This window comes from Oncorhynchus keta, chromosome 26 (genome assembly GCF_023373465.1).
Source record: "Oncorhynchus keta strain PuntledgeMale-10-30-2019 chromosome 26, Oket_V2, whole genome shotgun sequence".
Lineage (NCBI taxonomy): Eukaryota > Metazoa > Chordata > Actinopteri > Salmoniformes > Salmonidae > Oncorhynchus > Oncorhynchus keta.
In genome coordinates, this window is record NC_068446.1 from 31,088,577 (window position 1) to 31,115,378 (window position 26,802).

At 44.8% G+C, this 26,802-nt stretch overlaps 1 protein-coding gene across 1 annotated transcript in view; it reads right to left on the reverse strand.

Annotated features, from left to right (window-relative positions):
- The window catches only part of LOC118358680 (fibroblast growth factor 10-like), a 42,958-nt gene extending 17,453 nt beyond the window's left edge, over window positions 1–25,505 (reverse strand). Inside the window, exon 1 of the mRNA XM_052480555.1 lies at window positions 23,965–25,505. Within this exon, the coding sequence (XP_052336515.1) occupies window positions 23,965–24,322 (358 nt within the window). The 5' untranslated portion in view covers window positions 24,323–25,505. The remainder of the gene's footprint in view (window positions 1–23,964) is intronic.
- Between the last annotated feature and the right edge of the window lie 1,297 nt (window positions 25,506–26,802).

Genomic DNA, 26,802 nt, shown 5'->3' on the forward strand with positions numbered 1-26,802 from the left:
ACTACTACACACACCACTACTACCACACACCACACTACACCCACCACTACTACCACACACCACTACTACACACACCACTACCACACACCACTACTACCACACACCACTACTACACGCACCACTACTACAGACCACACACACACACCACTACTACACGCACCACTACTACCACACACCACTACTACTACACACCACTACTACACACCACTACACACACCACTACTACACGCACCACTACACACACCACTACTACACACACCACTACTACACGCACCACTACTACCACACACCACTATTACCACACACCACTACTACACACACCACTACTACACGCACCACTACTACCACACACCACACGCCACTACTACACACACCACTACTACCACACACCACTACTACCACACACCACTACTACCACACACCACTACTACACACACCACTACTACCACACACCACTACTACACACACCACTACTACATTCACCACTACTACCACACACCACTACTACCACACACCACTACTACCACACACCACTACTACACACACCACTACTACATTCACCACTACTACCACACACCACTACTACCACACACCACTACTACCACACACACACACCACTACTACACACACCACTACTACCACACACCACTACTACACACACCACTACTACCACACACCACTACTACCACACACTACTATCACACACCACTACTACACACACCACTACTACCACACACCGCTACTACACACACCACTACTACCCCACACCGCTACTACACGCACCACTACTACCACACACCACTACTACACACACCACTACTACCACACACCACTACTACACACACCACTACTACATTCACCACTACTACCACACACCACTACTACCACACACCACTACTACCACACACCACACACCACTACTACCACACACCACTACTACACACACCGCTACTACCACACACCACTACTACCACACACTACTACCACACACCACTACTACACACACCACTACTACCACACACCGCTACTACACACACCACTACTACCACACATCGCTACTACACGCACCACTACTACCACACACCACACACCACTACTACACACACCACTACTACACGCACCACTACAACCACACACCACTACTACCACACACCACTACTACACACACCACGACCTCACACCGCTACCACATACACCACTACTACACATACTCCACTACCACACACACCACTACTACACACACCACTACTACCACACACCGCTACTACACACACCACTACTACACGCACCACTACGACCACACACCACTACTACCACACACCACTACTACCACACACCACTACTACACCCACCACGACCTCACACCGCTACCACATACACCACAACTACACACACCACTACTACACATACCACTACCACACACTCCACTACCACACAAACCACTACCACACACACCACTACTACAGACACATGCCAAAACACCACTATTACCACACACCACTACTACACGCACCACTACTACCACACACCACACACCACTACTACACACACCACTACTACCACACACCACTACTACCACACACCACTACTACACGCACCACTACTACACACACCACTACTACACGCACCACTACTACACGCACCACTACTACCACACACCACTATTACCACACACCACTACTACACACACCACTACTACACGCACCACTACTACCACACACCACACGCCACTACTACACACACCACTACTACCACACACCACTACTACCACACACCACTACTACCACACACCACTACTACACACACCACTACTACCACACACCACTACTACACACACCACTACTACATTCACCACTACTACCACACACCACTACTACCACACACCACTACTACCACACACCACTACTACACACACCACTACTACATTCACCACTACTACCACACACCACTACTACCACACACCACTACTACCACACACCACACACCACTACTACACACACCACTACTACCACACACCACTACTACACACACCACTACTACCACACACCACTACTACCACACACTACTATCACACACCACTACTACACACACCACTACTACCACACACCGCTCCTACACACACCACTACTACCCCACACCGCTACTACACGCACCACTACTACCACACACCACTACTACACACACCACTACTACCACACACCACTACTACACACACCACTACTACATTCACCACTACTACCACACACCACACACCACTACTACCACACACCACTACTACACACACCGCTACTACCACACACCACTACTACCACACACTACTACCACACACCACTACTACACACACCACTACTACCACACACCGCTACTACACACACCACTACTACCACACACCGCTACTACACGCACCACTACTACCACACACCACACACCACTACTACACACACCACTACTACACGCACCACTACAACCACACACCACTACTACCACACACCACTACTACGCACACCACGACCTCACACCGCTACCACATACACCACTACTACACATACTCCACTACCACACACACCACTACTACACACACCACTACTACCACACACCGCTACTACACACACCACTACTACACGCACCACTACGACCACACACCACTACTACCACACACCACTACTACCACACACCACTACTACACCCACCACGACCTCACACCGCTACCACATACACCACAACTACACACACCACTACTACACATACCACTACCACACACTCCACTACCACACAAACCACTACCACACACACCACTACTACAGACACATGCCAAAACCCTGTGTCTGTCTGAGGACTTACATGTGTCTTGTACTGTGTCTCTGTACAATGTGAGGATCTATACAATACCCTCCCAGCTGATGACTTCATGTGTACAGTACAGTGGACACTACCCTGTCTGCTGATGACATGCATGTGTGATCAATAATGTGACTAGATCATGTATAGAAATAGCCATTGTATTTATATGATGTATGCAATATGTTGTGTTGTCAAGGAGGTACCTGGAGGAAATTGAAACAGAGTGAGAGGAAGGCCTGTCTGGGTGTGATGGTGTCTGTGTGTTCCCTTCGTATATGGCCAAGAACACGGAACAACAACGGACAATTAACAGAATGGAGAACAGGAAAACAAGAAGAAAAGAGCTGGCAGAGCTAGCTCCTTCCCTACCCAGATCTCCACTGTTGCTCCCACATCCCTCTTGGGGGATGAGAGCGCCGATGGGCCTGATAACATTATTTGCCTACTGTCTTTTAATCTATCAGTCCACACTCACTCACTGCCGAGCTATCTGTGTGTGTTGGGATAGGCTCGCACGGACATGTCCCATACACACTGGACAGCTCCGCATAGACCAGTAGTATGGGGAAGTGATGGGGAATGTGCAGTGATATGGGGATGTGGGTAGACTTATGTCATTTTATTGTTGAAACGTTTTTCTCTATTTATGGTCCTACAGATATCAATCGTTTTCAAAAGCTGGCCAGCGGGACAAGATTGTACTTTTTTTTCCCATTTTGCACAGACACAACTATATATTTCAATGGCATGTGCAAATCATAGAACATTCCACATGACAGTATCGAGATAAACAAATAATGCAATGCTTACTCAAAATAGTTCACACAAAATCCCCAGATGATAATGAAGTGCAACTGTGATTCTCTGATCTGAATGCATCTAACCTAAGATCCCGACTCTTTTTGCAGGGTGCTTTACAGTTCTACGGTATGGTTGAGCTGTTTTATCTTATAAACAAACACCCCTTTGACAATGTCATACCCAATATAGTTTTACAAGCCCACGGCACAAATCATGCAATATAATGCCAGCAGTTGACGAATGAGCATTCAATGTCAAATGAAATACTACTTGTATGACATGCTACTAGTACGGAAACATGAATTCATCCCTATTCCGGCTCTATTTTACTCTAACCCTCTGAGTGCAGACCAGAACGGGCTTCTGCTGTGTGTGTGTGTTGGTTGGTTTGTTCTTTGAGGACAAAGGCTATTTTAAAGTTAGGAGTTAGGATTAGGATTATGGTTAAGTGTTAGATTTAGGGTTACGGGTTAAGGTTAGGATTAAGGTTAGGGTTGTAATAAGGGTAAGGATTACGGTTATGTTTAGGTTTAGGGGTTAGGGAAAATAGGATTTTGAATGGAAATTAATTTTAACAACATAACGTGTGTGTGTATGTGTGTGTGTGGGAGCACGCGCGTGCGTGCGTGCGTGCGTGCGTGCGTGCGTGCGTGCGAGAACGGGTTAGTGCTCAGGTGAAAGCTGACTCTCACACTCCCTCGGCCGCAGATGTGAGGGGTGACATTCTCTCACACACAATCCCTCTCTGGTACAGTTTCAGGGCCAGCACAGCACTCTGCCCAGTTTCCCCTTTATACTGCTGCTGCTGGGAGAAGTGCTCGGGGGATTAGCCAGGTCCTTCAAAGGCCATTAAAGCAAATGACAGGTATCCTGTTTCGGCGGTGCTGGGACAGGCCAGGTGAGGAGCACAGAGGCCAAGCAGGAGAGCAAGGGTCAGCTGGGGACAAAAAGACAAGGCCAGTATGGGCCCCACTCTATCTGGCTCACTCCCTGGCTCTCCTAAACTGGGAGCCCTGCGTTTATGAATGGTCCGCTTGATGGGACCGCCGAGACATTGTCTCACTCTGGTAACTTTAGCTTTTTTACAGTCCGGCGTTTTGTTTTCGGGTTGGGGAGTTTTTCTTTTCGTATGGGCATGACTTCCCCGATGGAGAATTGATTTGAATGAAAATAAAACGTATCTCATCAGACTAGTCAATAATTCAATGTTTTTAACTTACCAACGATGCTCATTCACATTGTAATTTGCATTGCAACACTTCTCTAAAGTAAAGAAACACAAATGAACACAAAAGACTAAGCATGAAATTAAAGTTTTTTTTCAAACAAGATTTTAGAGGACAAATGTTGTTGGTGACAAATGGATCTGGGTTAAGTCATTCTAATGTTTCCCTCTATGTGGGGATTTCAGACTCTATCGTACCAGTTACAAGTTATGATATGGTACATAATAATAATGATAATAATACATGGGACATATGTAATACTTTCAAGATCCCAAAGTTGTTTTACAATTGCAGAAAGCTGGCAGCTAGTGCTGTACTATATGGACTTGGACAGAATCATTACCAGACAATCCTTCCCCTCGGCTAAACATTTTCTTAAAATTGCACTTAGATTTTGCATTTCCATCAAAGACCTACATTTGAATACTTGGGACGGCCACACACCATTGAAGTTTATCAGTCCATTGTTTTATCACTCTACATCAGTCTATTGGACATGAGACAGATACAGCTGATATATATAGATGGCCATAGAGAGTTCCATAGCCTGCCATTGTCCCTGGACATCACGTACGCAGTTTGTCCCTGGACATCACGTACACAGTTTGTCCCTGGACATCACGTACACAGTTTGTCCCTGGACATCACGTACACAGTTTATCCCTGGACATCACGTACACAGTTTGTCCCTGGACATCACGTACACAGTTTGTCCCTGGACATCACGTACACAGTTTGTCCCTGGACATCACGTACACAGTTTGTCCCTGGACATCACGTACACAGTTTATCCCTGGACATCACGTACACAGTTTGTCCCTGAACATCACGTACACAGTTTATCCCTGGACATCACGTACACAGTTTGTCCCTGGACATCATACACACTGGACATCACTGGACATCAGTTTGTCCCTGGACATCACGTACACAGTTTATCCCTGGACATCACGTACACAGTTTGTCCCTGGACATCACGTACACAGTTTGTCCCTGGACATCACGTACACAGTTTATCCCTGGACATCACGTACACAGTTTATCCCTGGACATCACGTACACAGTTTGTCCCTGGACATCACGTACACAGTTTATCCCTGGACATCACGTACACAGTTTATCCCTGGACATCACGTACACAGTTTATCCCTGGACATCACGTACACAGTTTGTCCCTGGACATCACGTACACAGTTTGTCCCTGGACATCACGTACACAGTTTGTCCCTGGACATCACGTACACAGTTTATCCCTGGACATCACGTACACAGTTTGTCCCTGAACATCACGTACACAGTTTATCCCTGGACATCACGTACACAGTTTGTCCCTGGACATCACGTACACAGTTTATCCCTGGACATCACGTACGCAGTTTGTCCCTGGACATCACGTACACAGTTTATCCCTGGACATCACGTACACAGTTTGTCCCTGGACATCACGTACACAGTTTGTCCCTGGACATCACGTACACAGTTTATCCCTGGACATCACGTACACAGTTTATCCCTGGACATCACGTACACAGTTTGTCCCTGGACATCACGTACACAGTTTGTCCCTGGACATCATCATCCCTGGACGTACACAGTTTATCCCTGGACATCACGTACACAGTTTATCCCTGGACATCACGTACGCAGTTTGTCCCTGGACATCACGTACACAGTTTATCCCTGGACATCACGTACACAGTTTGTCCCTGGACATCACGTACACAGTTTGTCCCTGGACATCACGTACACAGTTTATCCCTGGACATCACGTACACAGTTTGTCCCTGGACATCACGTACACAGTTTATCCCTGGACATCACGTACACAGTTTATCCCTGGACATCACGTACACAGTTTATCCCTGGACATCACGTACACAGTTTGTCCCTGGACATCACGTACACAGTTTGTCCCTGGACATCACGTACACAGTTTATCCCTGGACATCACGTACACAGTTTATCCCTGGACATCACGTACACAGTTTGTCCCTGGACATCACGTACACAGTTTGTCCCTGGACATCACGTACACAGTTTATCCCTGGACATCACGTACACAGTTTATCCCTGGACATCACGTACACAGTTTGTCCCTGGACATCACGTACACAGTTTGTCCCTGGACATCACGTACACAGTTTATCCCTGGACATCCACAGTTTATCCCTGGACATCACGTACACAGTTTGTCCCTGGACCCAGTTTGTCCCTGGACATCACGTACACAGTTTATCCCTGGACATCACGTACACAGTTTGTCCCTGGACATCACGTACACAGTTTATCCCTGGACATCACGTACACAGTTTGTCCCTGGACATCACGTACACAGTTTGTCCCTGGACATCACGTACACAGTTTATCCCTGGACATCACGTACACAGTTTGTCCCTGGACATCACGTACACAGTTTGTCCCTGGACATCACGTACACAGTTTATCCCTGGACATCACGTACACAGTTTGTCCCTGGACATCACGTACACAGTTTATCCCTGGACATCACGTACACAGTTTATCCCTGGACATCACATACACAGTTTATCCCTGGACATCACGTACACAGTTTGTCCCTGGACATCACGTACACAGTTTATCCCTGGACATCACGTACACAGTTTGTCCCTGGACATCACGTACACAGTTTATCCCTGGACATCACGTACACAGTTTATCCCTGGACATCACGTACACAGTTTGTCCCTGAACATCACGTACACAGTTTGTCCCTGGACATCACGTACACAGTTTGTCCCTGAACATCACGTACACAGTTTGTCCCTGGACATCACGTACACAGTTTATCCCTGGACATCACGTACACAGTTTATCCCTGGACATCACGTACACAGTTTGTCCCTGGACATCACGTACACAGTTTGTCCCTGGACATCACGTACACAGTTTGTCCCTGGACATCACATACACAGTTTATCCCTGGACATCACGTACACAGTTTGTCCCTGGACATCACGTACACAGTTTGTCCCTGGACATCACGTACACAGTTTATCCCTGGACATCACGTACACAGTTTGTCCCTGGACATCACGTACACAGTTTGTCCCTGGACATCACGTACACAGTTTGTCCCTGGACATCACGTACGCAGTTTGTCCCTGGTCCACCGCCATCTCTCTCTCTCTCTCTCTCTCTCTCTCTCTCTCTCTCTCTCTCTCTCTCTCTCTCTCTCTCTCTCTCTCTCTCTCTCTCTGTCTGATTCATCCACAGTAAGACAGGGCAAATCCCTCAGAATCCTGACCCACAACTAGAATGGCCCAACCCAAAGACACATAGTAAAATTCTACAACAGTAAAACTCAAAAACAACACTGAAGAAAACAGACTAACAGTGCACATTACCACTAAATTGGGTTGCCGCTGATGTACTGGGCCCTAGCTATGCAGATACTGAACATCAAATAACTTGTTGTAAACTATTACAAACATGAGTCATTCAAAATAAGGTAGGCAGTAAAAGAGGTTTGTATGGGAGACCTCCCGCCCTGCCACACAGATAGATAATAATTGAATCTGTAAACACAGCCATATGGAAGACATGCTCATGCTTGGAATGCCAACATGCAACAAGTGGTATTATAAACAGTGAGTTCCTCAGGTCTGCTAAGACTATGCTGGGACCCCATTAACTCCCTCCAGCATGAACAATCAGACAACAATCCCCCTGTACTGATGAAACCAAGAGGCATGGGGGGCAGCCCCGGGGTGCAGCGGTGCGGGTCGTGGGGCGACTGAGGGATTGGAGGGGTGAAAGAGGTTAACTGAGCCACAGTGTGGTCATCTGTCTGCGCCTGTGTGGTACAGAGGGGGTTTTCTCTTTAATCAGGGAGAGAGAAGGAGCGCAATGCCTCCAAATCATGCATCACATCCGTAACGAGCGAGAGGCTGTCAAAGGCTTCACAGATAGTTACGAGCAGATTCGCCCCGCGCATTGTGACTCACGGCTTCTGCAGTTTCCTGCACTTTGCTATCAAAAGGGGGCCACTAAATTACAGTTGGAGTTGCATCTGCAGCTGGTTTGCTGTCCAGACACAGGCACAGGCCTCTGACTGGAAACAGAACCAGAGGAAAACAACGGCTTGTTTACCATTTCTTACCTTCATCTTTGGCTGCAAAATGGTGCAACACTGATTCAGGAGCAGGCGCATCTAAACTTAAACAGACAATGTCAGGTTAAACAGTGGGGTTTCATAACTTAGGTACATCGAGAACTTGACGCTCGTGTTTACAAACCCAATTATCATGCTATCAGAATACATGCTATTTCATTAACTCATTTGAACTCCACTTAGTTCCCTTTAGCCTTAATTAACCCTAACCGGTCCAGTGATGACCTCTGGCTTATTTGGGTTTCTTCTGAACCTCCCTGTTTCCAACTTATCCAGGACTCTGAACAAAATAGCCACTGTGTTGCCATGACAACCAGGATGAGACAAGGTGTGTGTCTCTTTGAGTGGCAGGGGATGAGGTTGGGTGGCTCATCAAGTTAAGTTCAGAGAAGTAGAAAGTTCCACTGGATGAATATTACACAGAGTTGTCTCCCTGGCCTCAGTTTGCCCAGTATTTACATGATTAAAATGAGACGGGCAGACAGGGAGGTGACAGGTGGCACAAGAGGGAAATCAGGGCCCTGTCAGAACTGTCACTAGCTCCACTGGCCAAAGGGCCCTGACCCCAATCCTATCCACTGCAGGGGAGGAGAGAGAGAGGAGGGGGAATGGGGCTGGCATCTAGACCCTGTCGGCTCATCCCAGTCACCAAACACACATACACACACACACATTCACGTCAACCAGCTCATGTTGCAGCCGCTGCAACTGTCACTGGCAAAGATGTGAATAAAGCATGCAATTTTAAACACATCTAAATATTCTCTCTGGGGATGCCTTGCTACGAATGGATGCAGGTTTCAGGGGGTTTCATCACCTGTTCTCTGTGCCACGTTGTTAGCTGACTCCAAGTCTTCATGAGTCATAGTCATTTCTGAATAAATGCTTAGTTATCTGATAAATGAATGCACCGTCCCATATGAAAGTCATGTTACTTCCCTCTGTCTCATTCATAATATTCCGTCAGAATAAGCTCTAGGCAGGAATCATTACTGTAACTGCTCAATGAGGTGCTGGCTTGTTTTGATTGAAGTCCTACTAATTGAGTGTACTTCCTTACTGCAGCTGTCTGTGGAGAAAGCCCTCTGACACTCCAATGCTTTGTTACCACCCGCTTTAATGAAGAGCATGAGCTCCTACATACACAGAGAGAGCGAGAGAGCGAGAGAGAGAGGGAGTCTGAATTTACTGAGGTAAAGTCTGGTTCTGATTAGGCATTAGTGGAAGGAAAGGCACATCTTTCTCTGTTTAGAGTCCACATCATGCTCCTACAATGGCACAAGAACAAACACTGCACATCCATTCTATAAAACACACACGTGCAAGTTCACAAAGAACTTTTACATGCTACTCACATCCTGCTCATGTTCACTTAGCTAAATGCTCCCTCAGATAAAAAAAACAGGTACAGGGGATGCGTGTGTAATGCATTCCTACAGGAAAGTGAGGTGCAATGTCTAAACCTGATGGTATGCGAAACCTGGGGAGTTGCAGTTTTTACACTTTTACGTTTGCATTCATTATCCACTTCCAGAAATGGCTAGGAAGGTTACAGTACATCAGACAGAGACTTTAGACCTGCTCAACTTTGGGTGGGCATACGAAACTATGTCAGGGGTATTCCTCCTATCTTGAATATTGTATCAATATTCTGGGTGTGGCCTAGGATTACAGAGGGGTCGGGGTTCACTCCTGTGATCTGTGAAATCACATCCGCTGCTTGAAATGTGCCAGAGTATGTCTCACACAGGAGGAGTTTGGGATTATTACCATTGATTCATACCAACAACCCCAGCACCACTGTATAATAATGAGTCATAGCGACATGGTTAAAGATAAGGCCTAGTAGTAAAAATAGACCAATATGTCCATGTAAATGTGTCATTTCCAGTATATTTCACCGTGACACAATGTGACTTCCCTGTGGAGGTGGTGTAATTAGCCAGATATACACTCTATTACACACATAGTAGCAGTCAATGAAGTCTCTCTTTCAGTTGCCTGACAGCAGGTTCATATTTACTCCCAGCCATGCATGCAGGTTGTTGATGTGAGGGACTTGGGTCCAGAGAGCTTTCCACACAACGCCTCTCCTCCCTTCATAGACAGGCAAGGTGGGTGGGTCTCTCAGGTCGGGCACCAGACTCCTGTAAGTAGGAAAGGGTGGGGAGGCGAAGGACCAGATTTACGTGAGTGTAGGGGTGCGTGGCATCCAAACCTTGCCCTATTTTATGGTTGCTTGTTGCTTCCTTTAATGATGCAATCCAGGAATATCTGTCTAAAGGGTGGGCAAGCTAGCCAACAATCTGCAGGTGTGCCGACTACGCATTCTTAAATGATATTGCTTTCTTCCTTTTACCATTTCTTACTCACATCCAGGACCCTGTGAATGCAGGTCAAATTTGTACACCTTTAAACTCTCCACTCAGGCATTACCTGATTTCAATGATGCCAAGTTGTGCCTATTCTTTCCTTAAAATATTTTTTTGCTATCTCCTCTGCTCTTCCAGGGCCAACAGCTCTTTCCAAGACAATGATGTGAGACTCTTTATTTGAAAAGGTCAAAATAAATCCATTATAACTCAGTTGGCCTGAGGGAGGGCCTGCCCTCTTCTTCCACCTCGCAGAGCCTCACAGAGCCTCGCAGAGCCTCACAGAGCCTCGCAGCGCCTCGCAGCGCCTCGCAGTGCCGGGGTTGAGTCCATGTCTTCCTCTCCGTGTTATAGAGCGGACTGATTTAAGCCGAGAACTGAGTGCTGGTGACAATATTTCCTTTGGCAGATGATGATTCAAAACATACTGTATGGTGCTGCTGCCTGAATAAGACTGGCTGACTGGCAGTTCCCAGCTGATATAATGAATACTTACTTTACGCCTTTCACAAAAACCCCTCTAATAATAACAGTGCTAATGACCTCTCATTGAGGAAAACGCTGAGCTCTACTCCCCTCTAAAAAGTAACAGTCCGTGTAAAACACTGCAATGCCCACTGTAATGTATTGTAGGTCATTAAAATGATGTATACGCAGGGAAAATCATTTAGGGAGCATGGTTTGGACTCTATTAGCTAGAGTATATTAGTCAAGGTAGCCAGCAGACAGAGCTGAATAACATCAGACAAGAGCTGAATAAACATCAGACCGATATTAATAACGTCAGACGGAGCTGAATAACGTCAGACGGAGCTGAATAACATCAGACAGAGCTGAATAAGGTCAGACAGAGCTGAATAAGGTCAGACGGAGCTGAATAAGGTCAGACGGAGCTGAATAACATCAGACAGAGCTGAATAAGGTCAGACGGAGCTGAATAAAGTCAGACAGAGCTAAATAACATCAGACAGAGCTGAATAAAGTCAGACGGAGCTGACTTAGGTCAGACAGAGCTGAATAAAGTCAGACAGAGCTGAATAACATCAGACGGAGCTGAATAAGGTCAGACGGAGCTGAATACGGTCAGACGGAGCTGAATAACATCAGACAGAGCTGAATAAGGTCAGACGGAGCTGAATAACATCAGACGGAGCTGAATAACATCAGACAAGAGCTGAATAAACATCAGACCGATATTAATAACGTCAGACGGAGCTGAATAACATCAGACAGAGCTGAATAAGGTCAGACGGAGCTGAATAAAGTCAGACGGAGTTGAATAAGGTCAGACGGAGCTGATTAAGGTCAGACGGAGCTGAATAACATCAGACAAAGCTGAATAAGGTCAGACGGAGCTGAATAAAGTCAGACAGAGCTGAATAAAGTCAGACGGAGCTGAATAAGGTCAGACGGAGCTGAATAACATCAGACGGAGCTGAATAACATCAGACAGAGCTGAATAAAGTCAGACGGAGCCGAATAAGGTCAGACGGAGCTGAATAAGGTCAGACGGAGCTGAATAAGGTCAGACGGAACTGAATAAAGTCAGACGGAGTTGAATAAGGTCAGACGGAGCTGATTAAGGTCAGACGGAGCTGAATAACATCAGACATAGTTGAATAAGGTCAGACGGAGCTGAATAAAGTCAGACAGAGCTGAATAAAGTCAGACGGAGCTGAATAAGGTCAGACGGAGCTGAATAACATCAGACAGAGCTGAATAAAGTCAGACGGAGCCGAATAAGGTCAGACGGAGCTGAATAAGGTCAGACGGAGCTGAATAACATCAGACGGAGCTGAATAAGGTCAGACGGAGCTGAATAAGGTCAGACGGAGCTGAATAAGGTCAGACGGAGCTGAATAACATCAGACAGAGCTGAATAACATCAGACGGGGCTGAATAAGGTCAGGCGGAGCTGAATAACGTCAGACGGAGCTGAATAAAGTCAGACGGAGCTGACTTAGGTCAGACAGAGCTGAATAAAGTCAGACAGAGCTGAATAACATCAGACGGAGCTGAATAAGGTCAGACAGAGCTGAATAAGGTCAGACGGAGCTGAATAACATCAGACAGAGCTGAATAAGGTCAGACGGAGCTGAATAAGGTCAGACGGAGCTGAATAAGGTCAGACGGAGCTGAATAACATCAGACAGAGCTGAATAACATCAGACGGAGCTGAATAACATCAGACAAGAGCTGAATAAACATCAGACCGATATTAATAACGTCAGACGGAGCTGAATAACATCAGACAGAGCTGAATAAGTTCAGACGGAGCTGAATAAAGTCAGACGGAGTTGAATAAGGTCAGACGGAGCTGATTAAGGTCAGACGGAGCTGAATAACATCAGACAAAGCTGAATAAGGTCAGACGGAGCTGAATAAAGTCAGACAGAGCTGAATAAAGTCAGACGGAGCTGAATAAGGTCAGACGGAGCTGAATAACGTCAGACGGAGCTGAATAACGTCAGACGGAGCTGAATAAGGTCAGACGGAGCTGAATAAGGTCAGACGGAGCTGAATAAGGTCAGACGGAGCTGAATAACATCAGACAGAGCTGAATAACATCAGACGGAGCTGAATAAGGTCAGACGGAGCTGAATAACGTCAGACGGAGCTGAATAACGTCAGACGGAGCTGAATAAGGTCAGACGGAGCTGAATAAGGTCAGACGGAGCTGAATAAGGTCAGACGGAGCTGAATAACAACAGACAGAGCTGAATAACATCAGACGGAGCTGAATAAGGTCAGACGGAGCAGAATAACATCGGACAGAGCTGAATAAAGTCAGACAGAGTTGAATAACATCAGACGGAGCTGAATAACGTCAGACGGAGATGAATAAGGTCAGACGGAGCTGAATAACATCAGACAGAGCTGAATAAAGTCAGGGGGACCTGAATAGCGTCAAGGGGAACAGGTTTTTTCTGGAATCAAGAACACTTGATGACTTGTCTTGCTGTATCTTTCATTTATAGGCTGTCAAACTCTGTAATTGTTTCAGTTCTCCGCAATGAACTCTCTCCAAGGTCTATAATGTGTTAAGCTCTTATTCCCCTCGTCATTAAAACAGCCATTCAAATGGAAACCCTCTTAACATCATTTACTCAAGTCTTTTGAAGAGGGTTCCTTATTGGCAATGAGATCGTCTCCTTTTTGTACTCTTTCAAATCCACAGGATGTACAAAAGGTAGGATGTAAAAAGGAGTTTGCTCTTGGAGCCAAAGTCAGACTCAATAAACCCAGTGATGAACTCAGTACGTAACAGAAAGGAGCTGAGGCCAGACTGCGGTTGTTAGCCGCTAATTGCCCAAAAAGCCTGGCCATTCATGATATCAAACTCCGTGTTAGAAGCTAGTGAGGTTAGACTAATTAGTGCCACTGCCACACGTTTCCCGCAACATTCCCAGGGTGTGTGTGTGTGTGTGTGTGTGTGTGTGTGTGTGTGTGTGTGTGTGTGTGTGTGTGTGTGTGTGTGTGTGTGTGTGTGTGTGTGTGTGTGTGTGTGTGTGTGTGTGTACAGTTTTTTTTGTTGTTGCTTTTTGCCTCCCAATACCAGGAACCGCTGGCAAGAGATCGATTTTTATAGTTTCCCACTCGGACCAGGGCCGCTGTCCTTATTCGGAAGGATTAAAGCGGCAGGATTCGTGGGATTTTCCCCTCCTGCTGGCACCATGATTCTCTACGAAGCCCCTTAGACTCTTTGGAGGGAACCTTGCACAACGTCTAATGAGCAATGGGAAAGACTCCAGCTCTCCTACCTTTTAAATGTCCACCACAATACTAAGCAGAGCACACCCCGGCCCTCTCACACCCTCATTAACATGTGTGAACTCCCTGTTCAAAACAGCCTGTCCTTACTTTAGCCAGGTGCTTCCCTCTTTAGCGTTTTCTCCATGATTTTGATCCAGTCACACGTCTAAGTCCGTCTGACTTCTCTTAGCGTTAATGGTGAGTCATGAGGAGGAGTTAGACAGAATATTTTAGACAGAATATAACTTTCTCACGCCTTCAGAAGGGCTAACTAAATACCCAGAGCATAGTGTAATGTCTAACAAGTGAATGTTTATGGCCAAAGCAAGGAAATACAAACATGTTATACAATACATTTGGAAACAGGGAAATGAACAAGTCATTCAGTCAATGGTTGGGATTCCTGCCTTGGTTCAGTATGAGGAACATCGTCAAGAAGGAAAAAGAATCACAATTAAAAACTCAGGTGTCCACACTACCTTCATGTTTACACCAATGATAGGTCAGTTTTACTGCCCTCTCTCTCTCAAGACCCCTTGACTGTTCCACATTTTCTTATGTTACAGCCTTATTCTAAAATATATATTTTAAAACTAATCTAGTTACACACAATACCCCATAATGACAAAGCAAAAACAGGTTTTTAGATTTTTTTTTTGCAAATGCATAGAAAAAAAACGATGAAATATCACATCTACGTAAGTGTTCAGGCCCTTTAATCAGTACTTTGTTGAAACACCTTTGGCAGCGATAACAGCCTCGAGTCTTCTTGGGTATAATGCTACAAGCTTGGCACACCTGTATTTGGGGAGTTTCTCCCATTCTTCTCTGTAGATCCTCTCAAGCCCTGTCAGATTGGATGGTGAGCGTCGCTGCACATCTATTTTCAGGTCTCTCCAGAGATGTTCAATCGGGTTCAAGTCCAGGCTGGCTGGGCCACTCAAGGGCATGCAGAGACTTGTCCCGAAGCCCCTCCTATGTTGTCTTGGCTGTGTGCTTAGGGTTGTTGTCCTGTTGGATTGTTAGTCTTCACCCCAGTCTGAGGTCCTGAGTGCTCTGGAGCAGGTTTTCATCAAGCATCTCTCTGTACTTTGCTCTGTTCATCTTTCCCTCAATCCTGACTAGTCTCCCAGTCCCTGAAAAACATCCCCACAGCACAATGCTGCTACCACCATGCTTCACCGTAGGGATGGTTTGCCAGGTGATGAGCGGTGCCTGGTTTCCTTCAGACTTGACACTTGGCATTCAAGCCAACGAGTTCAATCTTGGTTTCATCAGACCTGAGAATCTTGTGACCATTGGGTTCTTGGTCATTGTCAACTGTGGGACCTTATAAAGACAGTTGTGTGCCTTTCCAAGTCATGTCCAATCAATTGAATTTACCACAGGTGGACTCCAATCAAGTTCTAGAAACATCTCAAGGATGATCATTGGAAACAGGATGCACCTGAGCTAAATTTCGAATCTCATAGCAAAGTGTCTGAATACCTATGTAAATAAGGTATTTCTGTTTTTTATGTTTAAAACATTTGCTAACATTTCTGAAAACCTGTTTTTGCTTTGTCATTATGGGGTATTGTGTATAGATTGATGAGCAATTTTTAAAATGTAATACATTTTAGAATAAGGCTGCAACATAACAACATGTGGAAAAACATTCTCTGAATGCACTGTGTACATATACAGTGCCTTGCGAAAGTATTCGGCCCCCTTGAACTTTGCGACCTTTTGCCACATTTCAGGCTTCAAACATAAAGATATAAAACTGTATTTTTTTGTGAAGAATCAACAACAAGTGGGACACAATCATGAAGTGGAACGACATTTATTGGATATTTCAAACTTTTTTGACAAATCAAAAACTGAATAATTGGGCGTGCAAAATTATTCAGCCCCTTTACTTTCAGTGCAGCAAACTCTCTCCAGAAGTTCAGTGGCTGCTGTGGTTTATCGTGTGGAAGATGGTCCAGCCTCGACAGCTGTTGTGCTCTTCTTAATTAGTAAGATTTGACCCATGACCTTGGACAGGATATGATGAGTAATGACTTTTAGAGCTTTTGTAAACACTTTGATTTGTTTGGCCATTCGATCATTGTACCTTCACCATTTACTAAAAAGAAAAACATGTTGAACCCCAATCAGTCAAAAATAAATCTCCCTCCTCTTATTATTATTTCAACACGCAACTTTAGTGCCTTGGTGACATGGTAGTTTGTAATCATATGAAGGCCTACTTTACCAGTGTGGTTTTTGCAAGCTTTCCACCATTGGCTCGATTTGGCAGGCACTTTATCATGGCTGATGGGTATCTAGATCATTTGTTTTATAAATACTGTGCTGTGGCCTGTGGGGATTAGGTCTGGCTGTGACAATAACAGGTTTCAGGAATTGATACATGACCTGTGTGCTCAAAAGCATCAGGACAGAACAGGATGCTACTGTATAAGACAGAACTGCACCTTTGAAATGATTAAAAAAAATATGCAATTGATATCTGGCCCACAAATAATGTCCAGGCCAGCACAAGTGTTACATTTCAATATATACCACAGATCATTCAGTCATTCAGCATAATATTCCACTGCGGGAAGAACCTCACTGTAGAGGGGTAGTATCATATTGTATCTCAACATAAATATGAGAACACAAATCACAGCATCTATCCGGGTATAATACACAGTTGAATTATTGGAAATTATATGCCAACCATTTTGATTTTGGACTATCACTCCCTTGCTCACACTTTTCTCTCAGACTGTGCTCCCTGACCTCTTTAACCCCACTTTCTCTGTCTCTCTCTTTCTAAACAGAGAAAGATGTGCCTTTCCTTCCACCAATGCCTAATCAGAACCAGACTTTACCTTAGTAGATTGAGATCTCTCTCTCTCAATTCAATTCAAGGGGCTTTATTGGCATGGGAAACGTGTTAACATTGCCAAAGCATTTTCGGTAGATAATATAATACTAGATAATACTCTCTCTCTCTCTCTCTCTCTCTCTCTCTCTCTCTCTCTCTCTCTCTCTCTCTCTCTCTCTCAGGCCCAGCCACTTCCTTCAGCTGTTCCATACTCTGGTCCACTGGGATTGATACAATATTTTCCAACCTCAATTAGCAGAGGGCCCGTTGACTAATTCCAACTGTTTTTACACCTGAGAGGTTGGGAGCAGGGGCTGGAAAAACTGAGTGAGGCAAGGGTGTAGCAGGGCAGTCGGGGCAATGTAGCCGTGTTGACAGACCGCAACACAGAGAACAAGGAGGGTCCTCGCACTGGACAGCATTCAGGGCTCTGCTGAGCTGTGCTTCCCCACTCACACCAGCAACATTAAAACATGTGGGAAGGAGCAAGGGGTCTGCAGCGGGTGAGAGGTGTGAATGTGTGTGTGTGTGTGTGTGTGTGTGTGTGTGTGTGTGTGTGTGTGTGTGTGTGTGTGTGTGTGTGTGTGTGTGTGTGTGTGTGTGTGTGTGTGTGTGTGTGTGTGTGTGTGTGTGTGTGTGTGTGTGTGTGTGTGTGTGGGGACATGTTTAACTATTCTTGTGGGGACCAGAAGGCCCCACAACAACACTAAACAAACAAACATTTCACCAACTGGGGAGATTTTGTTGGTCCCCACAAGGTCAAATACTATTTCTAGGGGGTTTAGGGTTAAGGTTATAATTCATATTTGGGTTAGAATTACATTAAATGTTAGGGTTAGGAGCTAGGTTTAGGGTACGGGTAAGGGTATGGGTTAGGGTTAGGGAAAATACTATTTTGAATGGGACTGAATTGTGTCCCCACAAGGTTAGCTGTACAATACTGTGTGTGTGTGTGTGTGTGTGTGTGTGTGTGTGTGTGTGTGTGTGTGTGTGTGTGTGTGTGTGTGCTCATATGTGATGTGTTCACAGAATTTGGTTACATTACATCTATGTTTGGATAATAAAGTAGTTGCTGTTTCTTTATGTTTTGTTAGACACTTGACATATTTTTGTCAACACAAACATCTACTGTGCAAGTCAATCCACTTAAAACTCAACACAAACATCTACTGTGCAAGTCAATCCACTTAAAACTCAACACAAACATCTACTGTGCAAGTCAATCCACTTAAAACTCAACACAAACATCTACTGTGCAAGTCAATCCACTTAAAACTCAACACAAACATCTACTGTGCAAGTCAATCCACTTAAAACTCAACACAAACATCTACTGTGCAAGTCAATCCACTTAAAACTCAACACAAACATCTACTGTGCAAGTCAATCCACTTAAAACTCAACACAAACATCTACTGTGCAAGTCAATCCACTTAAAACTCAACACAAACATCTCCTGTGCAAGCCAAGCCACTTAAAACTCAACACAAACATCTACTGTGCAAGTCAATCCACTTAAAACTCAACACAAACATCTACTGTGCAAGTCAATCCACTTAAAACTCAACACAAACATCTACTGTGCAAGTCAATCCACTAAAACTAAAACTCAACACAAACATCTACTGTGCAAGTCAATCCACTTAAAACTCAACACAAACATCTACTGTGCAAGTCAATCCACTTAAAACTCAACACAAACATCTACTGTGCAAGTCAATCCACTTAAAACTCAACACAAACATCTACAATCCACTTAAAACTCAACACAAACATCTACTGTGCAAGTCAATCCACTTAAAACTCAACACAAACATCTACTGTGCAAGTCAATCCACAATTAAAACTCAACACAAACATCTACTGTGCAAGTCAATCCACTTAAAACTCAACACAAACATCTACTGTGCAAGTCAATCCACTTAAAACTCAACACAAACATCTACTGTGCAAGTCCAATCCACTTAAAACTCAACACAAACATCTACTGTGCCACTTAAAACTCAACACAAATGCAAGTCAATCCACTTAAAACTCCACTCAAAAACTCAACACAAACATCTACTGTGCAAGTCAATCCACTTAAAACTCAACACAAACATCTACTGTGCAAGTCAATCCACTTAAAACTCAACACAAACATCTACTGTGCAAGTCAATCCACTTAAAACTCAACACAAACATCTACTGTGCAAGTCAATCCACTTAAAACTCAACACAAACATCTCCTGTGCCAGCCAAGCCACTTAAAACTCAACACAAACATCTACAGTCAACATAAAACTCAACACAAACACTGTGAAAGTCAATCCACTTAAAACTCAACACAAACATCTACTGTGCAAGTCAATCCACTTAAAACTCAACACAAACATCTACTGTGCAAGTCAATCCACTAAAACTCAACACAAACAAAACTCAACACAAACATCTACTGTGCAAGTCAATCCACTTAAAACTCAACACAAACATCTACTGTGCAAGTCAATCCACTTAAAACTCAACACAAACATCTACTGTGCAAGTCAATCCACTTAAAACTCAACACAAACATCTACTGTGCCAGTCAATCCACTTAAAACTCAACACAAACATCTACTGTGCAAGTCAATCCACTTAAAACTCAACACAAACATCTACTGTGCAAGTCAATCCACTTAAAACTCAACACAAACATCTACTGTGCAAGTCAATCCACTTAAAACTCAACACAAACATCTACTGTGCAAGTCAATCCACTTAAAACTCAACACAAACATCTACTGTGCAAGTCACTTAAAACTCAACACAAACATCACAAGTTCCACTTAAAACTCAACACAAACATCTAAACAAACATCTACTGTGCAAGTCAATCCACTTAAAACTCAACACAAACATCTACTGTGCAAGTCAATCCACTTAAAACTCAACACAAACATCTACTGTGCAAGTCAATCCACTTAAAACTCAACACAAACATCTACTGTCAAGCCAATCCACTTAAAACTCAACACAAACATCTACTGTGCAAGTCAATCCACTTAAAACTCAACACAAACATCTACTGTGCAAGTCAATCCACTTAAAACTCAACACAAACATCTACTGTGCAAGTCAATCCACTTAAAACTCAACACAAACATCTACTGTGCAAGTCAATCCACTTAAAACTCAACACAAACATCTAATAAAACTCAACACAAACCACTGTGCTTCCACTTAAAACTCAACACAAACATCTACTGTGCCACTTAAAACTCAACACAATCATCTACTGTGCAAGTCAATCCACTTAAAACTCAACACAAACATCTACTGTGCAAGTCAATCCACTTAAAACTCAACACAAACATCTACTGTGCAAGTCAATCCACTTAAAACTCAACACAAACATCTACTGCAAGTAAAACTCAACACAAACATCTAGCCAAGCCACTTAAAACTCAACACAAACATCTACTGTGCAAGTCAATCCACTTAAAACTCAACACAAACATCTCCTGTGCAAGCCAAGCCACTTAAAACTCAACACAATCATCTACTGTGCCAGCCAAGCCACTTAAAACTCAACACAAACATCTAATATGCAAGTCAAGCCACTTAAAACTCAACACAATCATCTACTGTGCCAGCCAAGCCACTTAAAACTCAACACAAACATCTACTGTACCAGCCAAGCCACTTAAAACTCAACACAAACATCTACTATGCAAGTCAAGCCACTTAAAACTCAACACAAACATCTAATATGCAAGTCAAGCCACTTAAAACTCAACACAAACATCTCCTGTGCAAGTCAAGCCACTTAAAACTCAACACAAACATCTACTGTACCAGCCAAGCCACTTAAAACTCAACACAAACATCTACTGTACCAGCCAAGCCACTTAAAACTCAACACAAACATCTACTGTACCAGCCAAGCCACTTAAAACTCAACACAATCATCTACTGTACCAGCCAAGCCACTTAAAACTCAACACAAACATCTCCTGTGCAAGTCAAGCCACTTAAAACTCAACACAAACATCTACTGTACCAGCCAAGCCACTTAAAGATATGTGCCCTCTTTTCACAGAGACAGTCGTACTGAGGCTGCAGTCTTGTGTCTGTGTCAATGGAAGCTCATTAAAAATGCAGAGCTCCCTCTCTAATCTAAAGCATAGTGACCATATCAATATCAAGGAATTCTCTAGGTGCAATGACCTGTGGTAACACAGAACCCAAACTGGACCTCAGAATAGACCAGGCCATATCGTCTCATTGTGAGGTATGACCACATCACGACCATAAGGTCCATTTCACTCATTTCAAGGCCGAATGACCACTGGTTTGGCAGGGTGCAGCTTTAGGGGTGCAGGCAGGTACACACCCTCACTGTGCCGTAGTGTTCATAGAGAACCATTCTTTCCAGGGCAGGAAATGAGAGGATGGTGGTTAAAGAGTATGAGAGCATTGCATTTGGGGGCTGCGCATTTTCATGGGGAACCAGTCTTTACAACTGACTAAGCACTTCTGACAAGACCACGGAAAGACACACATCTCCCAATCCAGATGCATCACTTTTGCTGTTTTCCAGCATGAAAAAGCTTCATGTAGCTGCAGTCCTCTTAAGAACTTGCATTGTGATGCCAATTCCTGATTTCCGCTCCTGCTCCAATCTGATTTTAAAGTGTCAAACATAAGCACGACCTGAGAGAGTAACGTTTTCTGATTATGTCTGACATCTAAACCACCTTCATGAAAATTAGAATCCCCATTTGAGGGAAAACAAACACCAGCACAATTTTGAATTGTGATAATTCAAGTCAATGTGAATTGATGTCGTGTGTGTGAGGTATAAAACTGTCTGCCAGACGAGAAGTCTATTAGCCCCGGCAGGTTAACAAATGTCACCGACTGTTAAAAAGCTGTACACAGTGGCAGACTGACTCGGCAGTCCTTGCCGTTACCTCGGTAGCATGGAAAACCCCCGATTCAGCCACTTGTGTAAAAAGGCATTAACGACTAAATACATAAATATAACCGCCAAAGGCATAAACCTCTCAAGGCTGTCCAGTAGCCACTGGGAGGTCAGTTCATGACCAGAGACAACTCGTCTGTCCTGGTCAACAGTCTGAAAGACACCATTGATGGAGATTGTGGAGTGAGTGACACCTATGCCCAGTGCACTGCTCTCCTCTCAAGTGTCCTTACTACTAACATCAGATACAGTGCAATCTAATCTGGGGGATCTTAACATACTGAGATGAGATAATAGCAGCTGTTGAAAGAGCTGATCTGTTCATGGCATTTTTTGGAAGATCATTGATTGATAGGTGTGTGTGTAAGAAGACTTTACACTTTGCATGGGTATGTAGACATTCTCTGAGTGTCTACAGTAAATTATACAGTGCTGGTGAGCCCAATGCACTTGTTGTACGTGGAAGTGAAGCCAGCCCTCTGGTCTAGTCTGAAGTTTTCACACACACGTGATCTTTGTTGGCGGTTGTTTCTGGGTCTGTACTTAACAGTTTATATCACAGAGGCTCCAAATTATCTTGACAATTCCACTAACGAGCGCTCAACAAAATTGGTGAGAAAACTGTGAGAAATAGAAAATTGCTGCCCCTTGAACCAGAGGACTTTCAACACAGTTTTGACAAGTTAATCCCCTGTGATATTGAAGCTTTTTTCCCAAGCCCAGTTTGCATGACCAACTGATGCATAATGTCTTTCTTCAAGTCTAGCTTGCTGTAAACACAGTGCCGGGGTTCCCATGAGGTGTGTTACTCCACACTGGGTATTCCCAGTTTACCTAGCAACGCCTCCCGCTCCAAACACAACATAAATAGGAGTGACAGGCTGATACAAACCAGTGAAACCCCTATGAACCACTATAAAAGTAGCAAGATAAGAGAGTTCACACCACCATAAAATATAATATAGTGTCATAGGCATCCCGCCACTCCTCCATCACATAGGAGAGATAGAGAGGGGAGATAGTGTCAGCTTACTCACTTTCAGCGTAGTTTTTCCGTCTGGTGCCGTCCACCTTGCCCGTTTTGTCGATACGGAGAAATAACTTGTTGGCGGAGTAGAGCCGCCGTAGTCGGACGTCGCCCTCTAGGTGATTGTAACTGCGTGTGTGCCGCTCCAGTGTCCATGAGCAGTTAATGCCCCTCGCCAGTACTTGGAGGGGCTCATGCCCTACCCCAGGTGGGCAGCCCCCCAGAGCCGTGCCAGCCACCAGGAGCAGGGTGAGGCACAGCAGACTGAGGGAGGCAGCGCTGGGCAGGGGCGGAAGCCCGGCGTGGGCAGTGCCAATGGCAGCGAGGTCAGGACCGAGTCCGGCGACGGGTTGCATCCATCTGCACATGGTGGATCAGACTCCCAAGGTGCACCTTGCACAGGCAGTAGGCATGCTGGCTGGCTGGAGACCCAGGCTGTGTGGTCCAGTCGAGTGGTCTCTCTCTCTCTCTGAAGGTGGAAAGGGGTGGTGATCAAGCAGGCAGCAGACCCTGTCAGTGAGGACAAGTCAGCAGAGCAAAGAGGAACCTGGGCTTCTAACCAGCCCTCTGTCACAGATAACTCTGTCTCTTTACTTGTCTGTCTGATGATAAACTCCTATTTCTCTCTCAGCCTCTATTTACTCACTCTGTCCCTTAAAATGATTTATTTTGTAATTCCATTGCCAAAAGTAATCTGTTATTTTCTGTTGTTTTCCTTGTTCTGTTCCTTTTGGCTTGTGTCCTTCTTTCCAGCTGCAGAGTCAATCAGTGTCCTGTCCTGCGATGTGTGCACCTTGCGATGCTCCTCTCTCCAGCTGGACTGGAATACAGTGCTTGTCTGGCTGAGAATGATTTGAGTGAGGGAGAGTGAGTGACTGTGTGTAAGTGTGTGTAAAAGTGCAATAGGGAGAGCGAGTCACAGAAAGAATGTGTGTGTGTGTAGAGAGAGAGGAGAGAGAGAGAGAAACAGAGAGGGAGACAGAGGGAGAGAGTGTGTGTGTATGTCTGTGTATATGTGAGTGAGAGAGGCAGAGTGAGGGGAAGGTAGAGTGAGAGAGAGAGAGTGAGGGGAAGGGAGAGTGAGAGAGACAGTGTGTGTATGAGGAAGAGAGAAAGAGACAACAGCTACTGAGTGTGAGAGGCTGGCAGTGTGTGAGAGAGGCAGTCAGTGAAAGAGGCAGTCAGTGAGTGAGAGAGGCAGTCAGTGAGAGAGGCAGTCAGTGAGTGAGTGAGAGAGGCAGTCTGTGAGAGAGGCAGTCAGTGAGTGAGAGAGGCAGTCAGTGAGAGACGCAGTCAGTGAGTGAGAGAGGCAGTCAGTGAGTGAGAGAGGCAGTCAGTGAGTGAGAGAGGCAATCGGTGAGTGAGAGAGGGAGTCGGTGAGTGAGAGAGGCAGGCGGTGAGTGAGAGAGGCAGTCAGTGAGTGAGAGAGGCAGTCAGTGAGAGAGGCAGTCAGTGAGTGAGAGAGTAAGTGAGTGAGAGTGTGTCTGGTCTGTCTGCCTGTATGAAGCAGTGAAGCAGTAAATGAATGTCTCCACTCTCTCCTGTGCAGTCCGTCCCATCTCCTGTGTGGAATGGGAGGCTTGGGCTTGTCCTGCATTTTATCCTGGGCAGGGCTTGTATCTGGGGAGTTGAAAGGAGAGGGGTGGGGCCACAATCATTGATAACTATTTTAAATAAACGAGAGAGGCTTTGCACGATCTCTCTTTTATAATTTCTTAATGTAGCCTTTGTCTCCTAATAGTGGTTTCTAGAAAGCCATTAGCCGGCTACCTGTAGGTTTTATTGCTCCATGGAAAGAGTCAACTGGAAAGTGTTAAGTCAAACTCCTTTGTTGTCCCGGCACTTGAAGATGATGAGGAATTATCCTAGGTCAGCAGTGAGAAGGTAAATTGACATGGAAGGGGCCCTTATGTGACACCTTTGACTGGACTATTTTTAGACACATGGGACAGATTAAAGAGGGCTTTAGTTTGTCGGAAACAACGACAGAGGAGTCTTTCTGATCACCTGTGTTAATATTTCCTTGAGGTGGTTTCTGATGTTCACCTCTGATTTGTGAGACCAGGGTGGTAATGGTGAACACCATTTTAACAACTTCACACTCTGTCTGTCTGTTGTCACAATTAGGCTGTAAATCAGGACTGAGTCTTTGCGTTCAAAGAAATGAATATGTCACCTTAGGGTGACTAGCCTTTTGGGGGCCCTAAGCAAGATTTGGTTGTGGGGAGCCTCCACCTCGCAGGCAAACAATTTTGGTTTTAAAGTTAATTTCCTGCAATTCTACACATTTTGCATTGGGAAGTAGAGAAAATATTGTCTTGCAATTTTTTAACACATTTCATGCAATTCTACTTATTTTGCCATGGGACAGAGAGATACAAATTGCAGTTTACCAGCTTATTTCTTGCAATTCTACACATTTTGCCATGACTTATGCCATGGTAATGATAACTGAGTGGGAGTGACTAACGAAATCAATGGGGGCCCCCTTGAGGTCAGAGTCCCTGGGCCCGTGCCCTATGAGCACGTTGGTATACGGCCATGATTACAACAAGTTTAGATAGCTGGCTAGACTAACTTACCAATCTAAAAATAGTTAGCTGACATGGATAATTGACTGACTGTCAGTGACTGACATAACGAGAGAAAAACTGCTGATGCACAAGCACATTTCGAACTTGCACCTTGTGTATTCTACTAGTCTAACTGTCAACAGTAAGTTGACTTCCTAAAACATATAAATATACCTGTAAATACAGTCGTGGCCAAAAGTTTTGAGAATGACACAAATAATAATTTTCGCTTAGTCTGCTGCCTCAGTTTGTATGATGGCAATTTGCATATACTC